The following is an 18062-nucleotide window of genomic DNA, read 5'->3' as shown; positions in this document are numbered from 1 at the left end:
AACAAGAGCCCTGGTGGAAAGCACCGTGTGCATAGAGATGTGTGTAGAGATTGATTCTTAACAAAGAATGGTATGACTATTAATGGTATTTAGAGCTCTGGCTATTTCCCTTTGTTTAGTGTGCCTGTCTTTGCATTGTCCCAGCCTAGCTTCCATAAAATCCAGAGTTTTATTTATCCTAGATTGAGGATGGTTATGAATCAGATGCTCTCATCTTCAGGAAGTTCCACTAGTTCAATTTGTTTCCTGATCCACACCAAGAATGCTAATAATAAGTCGCAAAATGTCCATACAGCCAAATGAAGATGTCATTCCAATGCTGACACGTTCCATTAGCAGTAGGATAATTTTAAAACCCTAAAAGATGAAAGTCTTTCAAAGCAGAACATGGGAAAAGAAAAAGCTTTCAGGTTCCAGCAATGCTGACCCATCCCTGTGCAGTGCTTTAGTTGTGACAAGTTCTCCTTTCCTGATCAGCTTCTCTGTGAAAGCACTTCTGATGGGCTGTAATGTGCGGGGTCCTGGAACAGAGAATTAGGGGGGGGGGGATGACAGGCAAACAGGGCCACCAAGCCTGAAGGGAATCTGCAGTCACCAGGCAGATTTGTCTTATATTTGCAGCTGACCTGACATTTGCTTTTCAGAAGAGGGAATATTTTACCAAGCGAGGGACACAGCAGGGGTATTATCGCTGATTAAAAAAGGGAGAGAAAAGGGAGAAAATGTACAGCAAGAGCTTTGAGAGCATTCCCTGAAGTAGCTGATCCCAGGCAAACAGCACCCTCAGTCAGCAAACACCATTCCAGCAGCTCCGTGGTTTGACAGGCCAGGGAAAGGTGCCAGAGGAATCACGCTTTCCCTCCTTCTCTTCCCAAATTCCTTGCTCCAGCCTGGAGGAGTTCTCACACATATGTGCACATGTCCTCCTTAAACGTGCGGCTTCTGCATTCTCCTTATCCTCCCTCTTTTCTTGTGTTTCAGGACCTGCTTTCTGTTTGTGTGATTTTAAAAGAACCATCCCCCCCTTAAGAAAGCGAAACCCCAATGCTGGGAAGGAGAACCCAGGAACCAGGGAAGGGAGAGCCGAGAAGAGATGCGAAGGCACGGGAGGAGAGGTAAATCACAGCTCTTGGGGAGGGGGCAAGGAGAGCACAGCCCAGGGCAGGAATACGCCGCTCCCCCGCCCCAGCCAGCCCTTCCAGTGCAAAGCAGCGCTTTAAACCCCTCCCCTCTTCGCTTTCACTCCCGGCCCCTTTCCCTCCGCCGCTCATTCAGAAGAGGCGATGCTCCCCATCGCACTCGGTCCTCTGCTCTGCCCCCCCTCTTCCCCAGCCCTTTGAACAGCTTTCCACTCGCAGGAATTCGTATGGGAGAGAGAGGGAGCAGGGAAAGGCAGCGTTTGCTAGGCAAAAGTAGGGCTGCAGCAGTTGAGGTGAGGGTTTGGAGCACCCTTCTGCTCTGACAGAGCAAGGGAAACCAGGAATACCGAGGGACAGGGGCGTGGGCATTGAAGCCTTCAGTGCCACATAAATGCTTCCTAAACACAGGAAGAGGGAAGGAGGAAGGAGGCAACCCCGGGATCAGAAGACGACCGCAGCTCTCTGGTGATGGCATGGATCGGGCGCTGGTGTACCTACCTCTCACTCCTGCCACCTTCCATCATCCCCCAAGTGCCAAGGCACAAGACTGATGCAGAGCTGCTCTTAGCAAGTAAGTTACCTGGTTTCTGATTCTTTTCTCAGTTCACTTCTACCCTGACTTCTTCTCCTGCCCAGAAGGCAGCAGGACAAGCAGCTGAGGTGTTCGTTGAGCTGAACCCCAGGTTTCTGTGCCCAAACCTGCCAGGGTGTGAGCTAGAGGTGTGCTGTAACTCACCGGCTGCTAGGGAACTCTTTGGGAAGCCGGAGATTAGATGTTGATCTTGGAGGGGGGAAAGCACTGTGGGATCTGTAAAGGTGTTGGGCAGGAAAAGACACTGAAAATGATTAACTGTTCAGATACCAAATTAGTGGAGATCGGTGGAATACAAAGGGCAGGGGGAGACGATCAGAAGCAGCCCTGAAATGCGTGGAGTGACTCCATAATCCTCACCTGGAGTAAAAGATTCTATTAATGTATAATTAGGATACTTACTAATCAGCTTAGTGTCTAAAGAGCCCTTTGATTTAATACATTGGGAATCCCTGGGGGTGTTTGTAGCTCTGGGAGGTAGAAATGTGACTTCCTGTTTTACTGCTGTCCTGCTCACTGGTCAAAAAAGGTGTCGAGTCCTTTTTGTATGAGGACATGGTGGCTGGGAGTAACATGCAAACTTTTATACAGCATGTGTCTCATGCGGCTCTGACCTAAGAGTTTCAGGAACCGATTGAGAATTGGCAGAAACTGGCTGTGTTCCACAAAGCTTAGCATCTGACTTTGGGGATTCTGTAATCAAGCAGGTCCTTCCTCCTGCACCCTTTTAAGTAGGCGACTACCTTGGATTGGTAGTAGAATAGCTTGGAGGGCAACGGAACTGGTTTCTCTTGCCAGTTCAGTCCAAGCAACCAGTATCTTCTATAATACATGGGAAGTGTGTCTGGCAGTGTTTGTGTTGGGGGAATTATTTCACCTTTAGGGTTCAGTTCTTTCTCCCATTGTTCCTACTCAGTTGGAGTTAAAGGATTTAGTTTCCCCATCTCTGGAAGGTTCCAGCCCAATTATGAAAAAGGAAACAGAGTTTTGGAGTCTTGTTCCAAGACAAATCTCTGGACTCTTTTTACATGAGAATCACCTACTTTCTGTTCAGTTTGAGGTTGGGAGAGCTGCTTGGACGTTTGGGCTGAGCACCGGCACTTAGCCAGCAGTTTGGTATTAGGCAGGTCAGTTTGTCTCTCTGTGACTCATCTTTTGTCTGCACAATGGGTTCAATAGCACGGCCTTGGGGAAGAAGGAGCCTGTATTTGGTCAGTTCATCTTTGAACTCTTTGGATGCAAGTTAGTGAAGTACGAAGCCGTGTTAACGTCCTTCATTCCCAGTTATTCTAATGGTGAAACATCTAAATGGTGGAGAACAGGAATGTGAGTGCTCTTGGGGCAGGATTTTCTCTTAGAATAGATATTCGCCTTTTCCCAATGCTCAGTATGGGCTGTCGGTAAACAGCCAATAGCTGGAGAACCGGGAGTGTCTTATCAGGCCAGAAGTGTCCCTTTGTCTTTGGTCAGTTGTGTTGGTTGAAAGATAGCGGTCACATTCTCAATGATGCCATAAGGTCCTCCTAAAAATAGTCTGGGGTAAGAGGACAGAGACAGAGAGGCTGCAGAGTGCCTCAGGCAGGCTCTTTCTTGGGGCTGCAAGGATCAAACTGGCATATTTTCAGGCTTTATTTGTTGGGAAAGTTATTATATCAAAATTAGGGAAACCACCAGGAGCATCATATTGTGATTGCATCCTTTGCATAGGGGCTTTTCATGCTCAGCTCCTTTAATCACTCAAGTATAAGGTAGTTGGCTGGAAGTTACATGGATTATATCCTCCTATCCACCCTTTGCATCTAAACTGTGCTATATCAAGTAGTAGATACCTCTTATGGTGTGGAAACTCCATGTTCCCCAGTCCTTGTTCTATGACTGATTGTTATAGCCTATACACGGGAGTCATTATGATGTTTCATAAGGCATTTTCTAGCTTTCACCTTGTTTTCTGGGGAAAACCCCAACAACCCACCCCAGTTTCTATTCTTACTCCAGTTCAGTTTCTCCACTCTTTTCTGCATTGGTCTGAAATAAATCTAAATATTTAATGCAACTGCAAACTTGTGTTGTGTATGGGATTTTTTTTATGCTTTAATCCATAGTAGTGGTGGGGAAAATCAATTTGAAACCTGTAGCTACTTGAGAGAACAGAAACATTATTCTTGGTGTTAGAAATCATCTCGTTATGTTATTCCTGCTGATAGATCAGGCTGTGCAGGCTTCTCGGAGTGATCTTTAGGCACAAATGAAGCAGACGGGGACGGTTCACTGCTGCTGGCTTGGTGGAAGGGGATTTACAGGCACTCATTTGGGGTTTTGGAAACTCTAGGTTTAATTCCCTGCCCCACCACAGACTCCCAGTGTGAGCATGGAGTGTGCAAGTCTATTTGTGACTCACTTCCCCATCTTGGAATATGGGCAATAGAGCACTTCCTTGCTCCACAGCTCTTACTAAATAAAATGTTAAGGCACGTGATACCAGTGAATATTGGGGTACTCTGGGAATGGGACAGCCACATTGCTTCTTCACAACTGCCAATGAAAGGACTCAGGGATCTTAGAGCTGTGATTGTCCAGAAGGGTAGACTGCGAGGGAATTAGCAGATAAAAGTGAAGTGCAAATGTTCATGTTGTCTGTCTTTGTGTTGGAGTCCTTCAAAAGACTAAATAGCTTCTGGTTTGGTATTCCAGAGCCTAATGAATGCTAAGCAGAGAGGCACCATCATCAGCCACACGTGTACTTGGTGGGCATCTCCTCTAGCCCTACAGAAATCCCCTTGTACAGCCATACCTGTCAGTGTGTTAGAAAAGCAGTGCTGTGACTGAACACAAACTCAAAGAGGAAAATAAAGGGAGGAGTCTTCCACCTTCAGTGCTGAGTGAGATTACACTTTGAAAAGCAATTATTTGGATAAGGAAGGTTTTGAGCCACGTGTTCATTAGCCAAGTGCCACAAGTCTTCCTTCTTGTGCAGCTTCCTTGGGTTTGAATAGCGTAACTCTTCTGCATCATTTCTTCCACCAGTGGATCTCCAAGCACTTTACAAAGAGGCAGGCCCCCCATCTCTATTCATAAGTCAGAAAATGGAAAGATTACATGATTTGCACAAAATCTACCTGCTTTTCTTTTTCTCGCATGCCTCAAAGGGTGACCTCGTGTTGCATTGTTGAGGGTTCAGTCTCAGTTGTACACAGGCAGTAAATACAAGGATAGTGGGAAAGATATCTTCCTCAGGGAAATCAGAGCCCCTCTGTCAGTCGCCACCATTTATCTTCAGAGTTTTAAATGCCATCTATTCTTAGTATTCCTTCTTCCTCCATCTTTCTTCTAGCACTCTGTTCAGCGATCAATGCCTTTATTCTCACTGGGTGCTACTGCTTCAATTTGCTCTCTTCCTCTCCCAGCTTTCCCATGTTGCTAGTGTCTGTGATTAAGAGTTTCATTCCCTTGCAGCAGTGTAAAGCAAAGGAGAATATGTGCCCCAGAGGAATCTGGGGACTGTAGCTGAGGCTCTGCTTTTATATGGTGTAGGGCAACAGGCAGCAAAAGAACCAGGTCAGATTTTTCAGTAATGAGCTCTTGAATTTTCCTGCTGTATTGACCGCTTGTTGAGCAGTATAGGGCTCTTTGGCTGGGAAAAGGGATGACGATTAAGCAGAATCCAGATTTGGGAGGTTTACTGAAGAACAGTTGCTCATTTATTCTCGGAATGGAAGAAAACACGAGCATCAGGTTTAAAACAAACAGAAAGAGGTACTTTTTTCACACAAACTTGATGACAAATTCATGCCTTCAAGGTCCTGCCTGCCAGTTCAGACCTCTCGGGAAGCAAATGCTGTCCCCACTGAAATTTGCATTTCCTTAAGCAAGATCAGTGCTTATTTAAATTGAAAAAGTCACTGTGGTCAGCAGGGGGGAAAGTTCCTTTCAGGCTTGTTTTCTTTTCTTGCAAAGTCTTCATCAATTTTCTATTGTGAAGACTTGGAGCTATCAGAGCTCCATCAGCTCTGCAAAACAATGCCTCCTGAAGACACTTAGCTAAGCCCAGCCAGACTCTTCTTCAGCACATCTAAGCACGCTGAATGTCACCACCTGCCTCACTTCTGTTGTCTGGGCAGAAGCTGAGCAACAGCAAGTCTGATAAAAAGCCTCTCTGAGAGGCTGGTTAATACACTGCCTTGCATCTCCTTTTGCAGTAGTCTGTCCAAAGGGAAAGCAGCTTTGTACAAAAGTGACATTTTTATTATCCTGGCCTCTTTTAACCAAAGATGGTAAATGCCAAAGAAACAGGAGGGTGCATGGAACGATTAGAGGCAATTTCACCTCTCATGTCTCTTTGCTGGAGAGAGCAGTGATTTACAAACTGGAGTCTGAATCTGTGCGAGATGCTCACAGAGTAATTGCTGTTATCTGGAAGTGATGTGTGTGCTTGATAGCAGTGGCAGCATATTATCTGAGGGAGGAGTTAACCAAATACTCACACAGGTGCAGCACTCCTTTCATAGTATCTTGCTATTTGGGCGAATGTTTCCCAGAGCAGTTAAAACAATAAGGGAAGGACAGCTAATTTCCTAGAAGATTCTTGTGCCTTGGATCTTACAGACCTCATATCCATACAGGTGGGGAATTAAGGCTCACAATTAGAGAGAAAATACTGGAATCATTTGGAACAGAAAGCTGGTGGTCTGCAGACACTCAAACCTGCTCTTAAACTGCTGACCAGTGTTATTCCCCTTAAAGAATCCAGTGCCAAAGTTCATCTGCTGAATTACTTCCAAAACCCACATGCCGAGGTGATGCTTCTACAATGATGGGAGAGCTGAGGATTAAATATAAGGAGAAATCATAATGCCACCGAGGCCGTCAGTAAAGTTCATCTACAGCAGGAATTGTTCTGCTTTACTGGACCACTTGTTAGGTGTTCCTGGAGCTTTCTGGAAAGATTTCACTTGACCTATTGTTAAAGATCAGCAGCATTAGGAAAGTGATGTTGCTGGTCCCTTGGGTGTTACAGTCTAAGCAGGTTTCCCTGTGCTTTAATTAATGTAGCCTGTTTCACCACAGTGATATTTCTAGGGATTTAGGCTTTTTGATTTTTGTATTATGTTCTGCTCTTTTTAATACCAGTCAAGATCCTTTTGGCCTCTTTGGTATGAATCAAATACAGGAAACCTTCCACTGTAGATTAACCTCTTGAAATTGATGGTGCTCTCTTCCACAGGGTAAGTGAAACTCAGCTGCAGATAAAACTTCTGCAACAAAATTCTCTTTAAAGCAACTATTTTGAAATTAGAAACATGCAACACTTGCCTGGTTTTGCATTTCCGCACATAGATTCATCGAAAGCTTTTTTAGTCCAAATGGAGTAATTTTAGATTAGTCAAACAGTGCTGACAAAGATCAAAAGTAATACTGAGCTTGCACCAGTTACTAAGAAGGAGCAAAACAGCTCCTGGTAAACCCAGGACAAGAAGAAAGCAAAGAGGTTTGTCTCTATACTTAATTCTCTCTAAATCAGTGCATAGAATGTTTCTTTCGCCATTAAAGGGGTGAGGAAAAAAGTGTGTGATTGTTCTGACATGCACTTGGCGTATGCATTTGCATGTTGTGAAGCAAGATCCAGTATGTATCCTTAGAATCCCAAACTGGTTTGTGTTGGAAGGGACCTTAAATCTCATTCAGTTCCAACCCCCTGCCATGGGCAGGGACACCTTCCACTAGAGCAGGTTGCTCCAAGCCCCATCCAACCTGGCCTTGAACACTGCCAGGGATGGGGCAGCCACATTGGCAGCATCGAGCAGATGCTTTGCACAGAGACACACAGTAAGGCAGCAGAGAGCCAGACCAATGGTCCAGGCACGCTGAATTTGCAAGAAGTAGTAGAAAATGGCTGAAGATGTATCTAAACATACCTTGAGCAGCTCTTAAGAGTCCTGCCTTCGGAGTGAAGGAAATAGAGGTATGGATTAATATTCTACCCAAATCCCAGATGTCGCTGAGGAAGGGAACAGCACAGTCCTGGGGTATCTATCCCACATCGAGGATCATGTGTAGGGAGGAAGCAAACCTGATTCCTCCTAATTTACCTTCTCAGCATCATCAATCCTTATTATTTACCCCTTCCTGTGGCTGCACTGGCTCAGCCCTGGCTCAAACTCTTCCAACATGGCACATGTGCCAGACGGAGCAGCTTTGGGACTGTGCTGTGGACAGATGGCTGGGCTCCCTGGTGAACAGAGCCAGCGGGTATGGTTCCAGCAACAGGCTTCATTGCAGTAATGATTGATGGTGACTTATACAAGGGCTAAGAGTAATTCTTTGCTGTTAACCAGACTTGGCTACAGCAGAATGGAAGTGGAAATTTGTTGCTTCATTTATTCATCCTGCCTCTGCTTCCTTCCCACCCACCTTTTGTGCTTTTTAATACCAAAAAGATGAAGCTACTTTGCTCGGTCTTAAAATTGTCTTTCCCAAGATACTCTTAATTGTATCTCTGCACCTTTTCTCATTCACAGGCACATAAGAAGATTAAAGATAGAGGGAGCAGTAATAGATTTAGTTGGGTTTTAATAGGATTTGCAAGGACAATGCAGAGAATGAGCACCATAGAAAATACTGCTACTCTCTCTTTGATACCCCTAAGGCTTCTTAGGTAGGCTTTCACAGAGATCTTTGTCTGTGCCCTGCATTCGGAGTCAGGACTCTCATTTTTCAATAGAGCATATGTGGAGTATCTAATCATCTTGGTAAACAGGATGTCACATTGTAACCTGCAAAAATCATTGCAGCCATCATTTCGTGCTATTTCTTTGTGTCTTGTGGGGCAGTTTTGCATGTCAGCAGTGGGCTTTTGAATAGCTGCTTGTTACATTACTGAAAGTGTTTGTGTCTCGTGTCAGATAAGTAAAGCGGTGGGTTCTGATCTGTCTGATTAACTGGATTCATCACACCCTCAGACATGGAATTCAAGACGCTAAATGAAATGCCTATTTCACTTTTGGAGCCAGAAGAATTTGGAGGAGGGGGTGGGTGCTTCCAGAAGGTGATTCAGCATTCCTGAAATCTGAATTATCCATGGAGGTGTCTTTCTCTGCTGACTGTTGGGGAAGCCTTCGTGCATAATTTAGACTTCAGTGAGATGTAGGTAGACAGTGGTGCTCAGCGTTTTCTGTTCATTTCTAAGGTTTTTGTTGGTATGCACCCAAACCCTGAGGCATCAGAAACCTCCAGAGAAGTTGCTGTATCTTCACTTTGCTCCTAGTTGTGATCTCCAGCAAACCTTGGGTGTAAAATAAATCTGAGGGCAGAAAAAGCCACCCCCAAAATCCCTTTAACAAGATTTCCCCATCTCATGAATCCCTGCCTGTGCCCATCACCATGTGTTCTGAGGTTCCAGTAGTGCATTAAGCAAAGTGGCAGCGGGTTCATGTTTGAAGAGACTGTGTGTTATGAATCAGTATTTAACATCCAGTTCAATGCAGCGCTGCCTTTCACAAGTGGCTACTGGGAGAGAAGTGCTGAAGCCTTTCAAAGCGTTACTAGAGGAAAGACATAGTCCTGGCAAAAAGCTTTCCTGATGTAGAGTCAGCCTTTATCCCAGCATGGGGCAAAGTTTGTCAGTGTAGCATTAAGATTTCCTATATTTGTTGTCATAATGGTTCAGACAGTAAAACAAACTGGGTTTTGTCTCAGCTCTTTTCCTCCTATCTCAACCTTTATTTCTCTGTTCTCCTGCAGCACAGCCATGGCCGGAGATTCTAGGATCTTCATGAACCAGGACATGGACATCGGAGTTACATCCAGAGAGCCTAAGAAGATTCCCAAGCAGGCTCGGGATGATGTCCCCATTGCCACCGACCGAACCCGCCTCATATCAGCAGAGGGTAAGAAGCCACGTCAGCGTTACATGGAGAAAAGTGGCAAGTGCAATGTGCACCATGGCAATGTCCAAGAAACCTACCGGTACCTTAGTGACCTCTTCACTACACTGGTGGACCTCAAGTGGCGTTTTAATCTGCTTGTGTTCACCATGGTCTATACCATCACTTGGTTGTTTTTTGGGTTCATATGGTGGCTCATCGCCTATATCCGGGGAGACCTCGACCATCTTGAAGATGAGAACTGGATCCCCTGTGTTGAAAATCTCAGTGGATTTGTTTCTGCTTTTCTGTTTTCCATTGAGACTGAGACAACAATTGGGTATGGTTATAGGGTCATAACAGAGAAGTGCCCAGAGGGCATCATACTGCTCCTGATCCAGGCTATTCTGGGCTCCATTGTCAATGCATTCATGGTGGGGTGCATGTTTGTCAAGATCAGCCAACCAAAGAAGAGGGCTGAAACCCTCATGTTTTCTAACAATGCCGTGATTTCCATGAGGGATGAGAAACTCTGTCTCATGTTCCGTGTTGGAGACCTCCGCAACTCCCACATTGTCGAGGCTTCCATTAGAGCTAAACTGATAAAATCCAAACAGACCAAAGAAGGAGAGTTTATCCCCTTGAACCAAACGGACATCAACGTGGGATTTGACACTGGAGATGACAGATTGTTCCTGGTGTCACCTCTTATCATCTCGCATGAAATCAATGAGAAAAGCCCCTTCTGGGAGATGTCCCGCACCCAACTGGAGAAGGAGGAGTTTGAAATTGTGGTCATCCTGGAAGGAATGGTGGAAGCAACAGGTAAGAACATGTCTGATCACAGTTTTGAGAGGGGAAGGGGAAAAAATGGAGTGCATTTTGGCCCTAATATTTTAATGTCAGTGTCACCTGCACTGAGAACATGTGGGTATTTGTTCTTCTCTAGTAACCAACTTAGGTGGGATATTGTGGTCTAAGACAGCCAGCAGTTAAAAGATGGGTCCTTTAGCTCATGTTGTAGTGTTTCACTCTTTGTAAATCCAGGATTCAGATGAAGGGATTGGTCCATGATAATTTAGAGATGATCCGCAGGAAAAAAAGGAACGGATGAAAGGAATTAATACTGCCTCCTGTGCTCTTGCTTCCTGTGATCAAAATTCATGGTGCAAACCTTTTTCCATTTCTTCTCTGTATTAAAAATTGGCTGTAACTGTGCTATTTCAGGTATTACTGTAGTGCTGCTTTTTAATGGAGGCAATGAAGGAAGTGGCCAGGTATTACTACATCCCGTAAAGCAGCATGTGCTGAAACCAAATGACTTGCATATGGTGCAGGACATGCATTTTCAGAAGCAGCTCAAAGAATTAAAATAGAAACTACTTTTGTGACCCTTGCAATCTAGCAGCTTAAAACAGCCTAAAACAATGCTGTGTAATGGGTAGATTCGGAGATCTAGTCAGTTGATTCCCAGTTTCCTCCTATTGGGGTAATTGTGGCAGGCAATGAAAGAAGTCTGTGTCTGTATATAATAAATCTGGGAAAGCTGTATGCCTCAGCTTTTCCAGTGTGTAGAAAAGCAAATGTGTACCTTGAGCTGAGAGAGTGGATGGCTACAACAGGCTCCTGGACACAGGTGGGATGCAGTGGATCTCTGAGGGGTCTGCACAGGGGGGAAGATGCTTTTACTCTGGACATGGCCCCATGGGCTCATTTTACCACTTGCAGCTAATTCATTTATTCTGGCCTTTGAGGAAGAGCCAGATTCTGGCCCTTGCTTGCTATTAATGCTCTTCCCTTCTTGAGATTGGTCCTGGTTAGTCTCCTAACAGCCAGATGTAAGCGGAAATAGTCTCTTCAGTTCTTGCATCTCAGCCCTTTGCTCTTAAAGACTTTGCTCTGGAGAGCTAGTTCAGTTTCCCAGTATCTCCTTTCAGTCATTAGGTGAATAGCAGTAGCTGACTTTTCCAAAGGGAGCTAATGGGAGGTTATGTGTGGGTTGCACTGTACCCAGGTTGGAGTACTGTATTGCAGAAGTAGAATTCATTTGGCATTACTATTCAAATACTCTTTTCCAGCAGAGTATTGTAGAGCTGTGGCAAAAGAAGGGGTGGGTGGAAAAGACTATCAAAGGCAAAGATTTGCAATGGAAGCTTATTTTGTAGCCTAAATGTTTACTAGATACTAGAACGTCCTAATCTGAGCATGGCATGCAGTTCCTTGTTTGTGCAAAGCCTCTTTCCTCATCACACAGTGACACTATCGAACGCTGTTTGAACAGCTACTGCATTGCCTTCCTCTTCTGAAAGCTCAGCTTCTGCTCGATCTGTGTGAGAGGAAGTCATTATCAATAACAACCTCAAAATTAAAAGCATGGCATACGAATAATGCTGCTTTACAAATGGGCTCCTCTCCCAGAGGGATTGTACAGGCCAGTGCGTAATGATATTAAGAAGCAGACATCTGTGAAAATGAATTATTCTCATCTCGGAAAACAGGCTGTGAAAGTCCAAAACTGGGGCTAGAAAAGCCAGTTTGCCTTGAACTTAGTGCAGCCTGGACCTCAGATGATGCTGTTGTTAGATTCAGAGTCTGAGATGGGGGTTTTCTGCATGACATACAGTAACTGGGGGGGGGTGTGTGTGTGTGATTCTTTGCAACAGTGTTTGTGCTTCCCTGCTTTGTCCTCACACTTTGTAATATTGATCAAGCAGTTTGGGGGATATTAATCCCTACCTCCGTACCTTCAAATTTGCTCCAATCAAATTCTTCAGGTTCTTTCCTTCCTATTGTATTGTTCAAGTCCCATTTGCTCTCAGGAATGGTATCATTTACTTGCAGCATGACTTGTATGAAATCATGACACCGTTCTACCCTGGTCAGGTTCAGAGCAGTGTAAAAATGCATGAGACCATTTGTTCCCTTAGTAACCCCTACAAAAAAGGAGGACCCAGCATCCCAGTGCTGGGAAAAATATAGTTCTGTTTATTCATGCGGTATTTTGAAAGCACATCAAAAAGGCAATTGGCACCGTTCAAATGACTGAAGAATATAACTTTACCCAATAGCTTTAACCAACCACGCACATACTAAACGTGTGATGTGTTGTCTCCTCTCCAACCACCACCTCTTCTTACTGGCACTGAAGCTTAATTCTGATCCAGTAGAAGGCAACAATGGTAAATAGCTTCAAATGAAGAGCGTGGAATAACTTGACACTTGAAGCCATTGGAGTTCATTTACAAACTGAAACATTGTGGTTTGAAACAACGCTTTTATTTTTAAGTTGAATTTCCAAAACGCTTCCAGTTGTTTGTTTTGTGTCCTAAACCCATGGGTTTGTTTTCAAGTTGACTTGGATTTTAATAGAAACACACAAGAAACACCCTGTTTGCAAAGAAGAGAATACAGACTCTGTTATTGCAGTGAGAGCTCTCCAGGGACCCCCTAACCAACCCACACAGCAGCAGAAAGCCACTGACACAGGGCTTTCCAGTCAGTATCTGAGTATGGCTGAGGCACTGTGACTCCACAAGAGGTTAAAATATGCCAAAGGGAGACTTAAGTTTCTGGGCTGATCTGTTGTGATCATTGCTGACCACTGTAAAGGCAAAATCAATACAGATGACAAGTGCTCTGACTTCCAGGGCTGCTTCATGGGCAATTTGGAAAGCAGCAGCATCACTCAGTGCTGCCTTAATGAATTGGTCACAGAAATTACTTTAGGGAATTAATTCTCTTTTGCCTTATCTGAAAGGGACACTTGTCAAGATCAGCTTGTGATGTGACCTGCAATAAAAGGCAAGAAAGCAAAGGTGGAAAATGTGCTTGCGAAGGGAATGCGGTTTTGCTTTCACTGTCTTTCTGCTTCCCACAGTGACAGAATAGGTCTCTGCTGTTGCTGGCCAGACCTCTTTCCCTTACCCTCCTGGTCATAAACCATGGCTTCTGGATCATAGAAGAGCAGTGGAGATTCGTGATTTATCAGTCGCTCTCCTACAAACCTCACTGCTGCATCTACGGTGTCTGGCATAGCTATTGTCTGGGCACAGAGACACCAGTGCTTGTTACTCTTGGTCCTCATTGGTTTTCATTAACCTCTTTTCCTCAGCACCATTAAATAAGCCACAAGAGACACTTCAGGTGCCCAATTAGTCCAGTCACTAAATGGTATTTTAATAAACTCTTAGGAAAGGAGAGGCGTATGTATTTCTGGCTTAGAATCTGTGTGATTAAAAAGTGGTTTAATGATTAGAAGTCATTTATCTTGTGCTGTCCCTGTGAGAGCGGAGGCAAACAGCGGCTTTTTTGCACCTCAATTTATCCATCTTTACAGAGGACATAGTAAAATTTCCTGGCTATAAATACAGGAGCAAAAGATATCCTGAAATCAATCATCATTTTTGTGAGAGAACAAAGGAGGGGTGAAATGATGAACCAGACTTTTCACGTATTCATCATCTGGTTTGGGTTGTCTGCTTGGTTTGTTTTGCATTTTGCATATAAATAAGTTTTCTTTTCTGCAAGAAGGACCTTACAGAACTGCTACAGAAACTGCTTATGGAATTATAGGGAAGAGAGGGACATCTCGAGTCATTCTTTTCATGAGCTGAATCATCCTCCGGAGGTAGATGTTGGCAGGGTAGTCACAATAAATACCTTTGTGAGGAGCCTAAAGGTGTGAGCTTGGTGCTCTGTCCCTTGGAGAGACATGGCAATATAAATCATAAGGCCCTTTTTTTCCTCTTCTCCATCCCCAGTGCCTGGGAGCTTTCACATGCCTGGAGAGCATTCAGATAAATTAAAATCCTATTACTTTCGTCTTGCATAAAAATCAAAGTGAATCAAGCCCAGACTTGTCCCCCTCGGAAGGAGACAAGCACAAATAATTGGAGGACCATGCTCCTACCTTCTAATATTCCTTTTCAAGTTGGAGGAATATGGACTTTGTGGAGGTTACAGTGTTCTTAGGTCGAATTAACACATTTTAGAACCACCCAAATGCTAATCGAAAGTCATGATATTGCTTAAGTGGAGCGGTAGAACATTACATTTTTATAACTACTCCTTGCCATCCTGACTTAGATCAGCCTGTCACTGACCTCTGAGTCCATCCCTTCTTTCTCTGTACTCTTGTAGTGTAGGTGGAGTATGTATTATGCAGCGTCAGTGCACCCAGTGCAAGGGGAAAAGTCACCCCGTGCGCAGCAGTGGATGAAAACAAGGACAGCGAAGTGAAATTGCTCTCAGCAGTATCTGTGTCTGAACTACACAGAGCCCAGCAAATCTGGCAAGCACACAGTCAGTGTCCACATGACATTTTGCCAGCAGATAATCACTGAGCTCTGTGGCATTTAAATGAGGAGAGTTAATTTTAGGCTGATGAAAAATGTTGTCTTGACAGCCCCAGGGGTTGGGATATCTCTCCCCACTGAGGAAGTTCAGGCCGCGGAGCAGTACTGAAAGATTCAGCTGCGCTGCTGATGTGATCAAACTGGAGCCTGTGGCAATTCTGGATCTGGTTGGTGGATCAGGTTTTGTGGTCTCTTCACCCTCTCCCATTAAAATGCCAGGAAAGGTACTGGCTGTGATGGAATGTTTGATGGAAATGGGCATTCTCCATCTCCTCTCTCTTGGAGAGAGACTGCTGGTTCATGCTGGCTACCCCACCAGCTGCAAAGGCAATTAGATTTGCCCTGTGATAATGAAGTTTGATTTTAACTGGTAACCTAAGGGCATACAAGACCTGGAAATCAGGAGCAATCCCTAGCAGCGAGCCTCTGCTCCACTTGCATAATCAGCGGCACCGCGAGCACTGAGATGTTCTGAAATCAGCAACTCCCAGCGAGTTGCTGCACAAAAACCAGGCTCCTCACTGCAAGAGCCATCAAGTAACTGCTTTTTGTCAGCACGCATTAACATTGCTTTGTCTCTGGTAAAATGCAAACTGCTTCATCTCGACTGATTCTGATGACAGACAAGTGCCTTACTGGTAGCGTTCCCTGACACCTATTTTACACACCGGTCTTGCCTCTGTGACTCTCTGCTCTGGAATGTAATGAAACACCTAGTTTAATACACACAGCAATATATTTGGTATCTTTTCATCTAGTGGAAACCAGAAACAAGCCATTTAGGAGGGCATCTATGGCTGCCTTAAGCAGGCACATGCACAAACTCTGTATTGATGTAGGGACTCCAGACAGCAGACAGAAAAATCCACTTCTTGGGATCCTGCTATAATGAAATTATCATTAAAACTCTATGAAATGTTTATTGAAACCAGGAGACAGTCCTCTGCTCTCCAGCTTTATTGAAATCTTGGTGCATCTGCTTATAACTTTGTATTTCCTGGTTTCAATTCAAATTGAGTTTTGTTTGCAGCTGAAAGCTGAGTAAAAGATAAGAGAGCTCTAACTAAAACTTGAAAGCTGAAGATTTCACATTTTCCACCGTTGTACACATTTATATTATATTAAACATGCTTTATTTTTAAACCAGATTGTCACCAGACACTTCTCTCTAACTGTACCAAATATCTGTACCATTTAAACCCAGAATGTGTAGCTGTATCTGCTTCAAGAGAAGGATCAACAGCCTTTATCAAGTACTTATTATAAGTACAGTGATGAGTCTTGTAAGAGATTTTGAGCGTTTGAATTCCTCCCTCAGTTTCTTGTGCTCTCAAAGGTGTCCAGGTTTCAGGGGTGCTACTGTACCGAAGTACAACAGCAGAGGCAAAGTTGGTATGGTGCTTGGTGGATAGGAGCAGATGGAGTAAGGACGCACTGCATCCAAAGTGTCCCACAGACCTCGATAAGCAAGGCTTAGGAAATGAGACAGCTGATTTTTGCAGGGAGCTCGCAGCCAGATAAGAAAGATCTCAGGCTAGTGAGTTAATCCACCCCGCTGCTGGCTCAACCTCAGCTACTCAGAGCAGAGAGGGCACAGCGCACATTGTCTGCAAGTGGAAAGTGGCTGCATCTGTGTGCCTTTAATAGAAATAATGTTTATTGTTTCCACATCTCTTCTGTCATCTTTTTGCTGTTAGAGAAGCAACAATTAGCTAGGGACATTAGAGATGCGTTGATTAACCAGGGTGGAAAGCACAGGGCAGCCTGCAAAGCAGGCACTTAATGGAATTTGAAGCAGAGACAATGGTGTTGTTTACTGGGTAGTGTAGGAGTTGCCAAGCAGGATGTCCCCACGCAATTAAAACACCACTGCACATGTGCTAAAAAGGAATATTTGAATGGGATTATGGAGCAATTACAAGTTGTCTTATTGTGCTGGCTCTGTGTACCCCTGGGGTTACAGAAAGCAGCTACTGCAGGGAGCTGGCAGTGTGCACTATTTGGTTGCTGAAAGCTTTCTATTGTTCCTTTCTTAATTGAATACTTACAGCAGGAGATAGCTGTGGTTGTGTCTCTGGAGTTCAGGTTAACTGTCAGGTTCTCCCCCAGGCAAGAAGCTATTTCAGGCCCTGATTATAAGGCAGGAGTTCCCTTAGGATGCCTCAGACCCCCCCTTATCTAGCAGTATCCCCCCCATCTTGGCCTTGGGGACTTCTACAGGAGACCTTTCTGCTGCACTTGGAAGGCCATGGTAAAAATCAGCCAGTTCATTCAAGGAACCTAATCCTGAGTGTTCTCCTCTCCTGCTCTTGTTGCTGGGCTTTGAAAGCTTCAGAGCTTGGAGAAGGCACTTGAAGGCCTTGATTTCTGGTGCAAAACCTGTTCCAAAGGCAAAAGAACAAGTTTAACTGTCTCTTTACCGTATATGTTGCTGGTTGTCTGGCATCCTGGCCTCTCGGCATGAGGGGGCAGCAGCAAATGGGATTAACCCTGGAGCCCTGACCCTCAAAACTGCCTGTAATAAAAGCCCGTGCCCAGGGAGTTCAATAGTGTGTCAGCAACACAGCAGGACTCAGATGTTACCAGACTCCATGAGCTGCTCTTTGCTAGCTGATAAAAGGGAGTGAAGACAAACCACTGTTAATTCAGTCCACAGTCCATCAGTACATGGAATTCAATACGCTTATGAGTTTGGCTGTGTGGCAATATGGGTTTTGGTTCTGCCAACCCCATACAGTTGGATTAAACCCTTCAGAGGTATTTATAAGCCAGTTTACCATGTAAATCTATAGGAGCTGTGGTCCTCTCCACTTTCAGGCTATGCATCTCTCTTAACCAAAGTGCAGGAGGGAATTGCTGACACTGCCCTAGATGCAGAGGGATGGGGTTATCTGCTGTGGGGCCATGTGGGTCAGGCTGTGCGGTCCCTTGGCAGGGTTGGATGTCATTGTAGCTGTTGGTATCAACCATGCAAGCAACACCTCAACAGAGCAATGTGAGGACAGAGAAGCTGCTTAGTAATACCAGACTTCAAACTCGTAGGCACAAGGTTCAGGGAGCAGTCTGAAGATGAATCCATCCCTTTCCCTTTGAGTGCTCAGCTTTGTCATGGTAGAGG

General features: G+C 44.7%; 1 protein-coding gene across 3 annotated transcripts in view; it reads left to right on the top strand.

The window, feature by feature from the left end:
* Positions 1-18062, top strand: part of KCNJ5 (potassium inwardly rectifying channel subfamily J member 5) — a 53586-nt gene that overhangs the window by 34589 nt on the left and 935 nt on the right. Inside the window, exons 5-7 of one of the 3 annotated variants that reach the window (XM_065697338.1) lie at positions 982-1115; positions 1548-1710; positions 9469-10415. In XM_065697338.1, the coding sequence (XP_065553410.1) occupies positions 9476-10415 (940 nt within the window). In that variant the 5' untranslated portion in view covers positions 982-1115; positions 1548-1710; positions 9469-9475. Of the gene's footprint in view, positions 1-981; positions 1116-1206; positions 1433-1547; positions 1711-9468; positions 10416-18062 lie in introns of those variants that run through there. The other 2 variants (XM_065697340.1, XM_065697339.1) reach the window with 2 other exon arrangements.

The sequence above is a fragment of the Lathamus discolor genome, chromosome 17 (assembly GCF_037157495.1).
Source record: "Lathamus discolor isolate bLatDis1 chromosome 17, bLatDis1.hap1, whole genome shotgun sequence".
In the NCBI taxonomy this organism is placed as follows: Eukaryota; Metazoa; Chordata; class Aves; order Psittaciformes; family Psittacidae; genus Lathamus; species Lathamus discolor.
The sequence above is the reverse complement of the archived record's forward strand: the minus strand, read 5'-3'. Positions and strand labels throughout refer to the sequence as shown.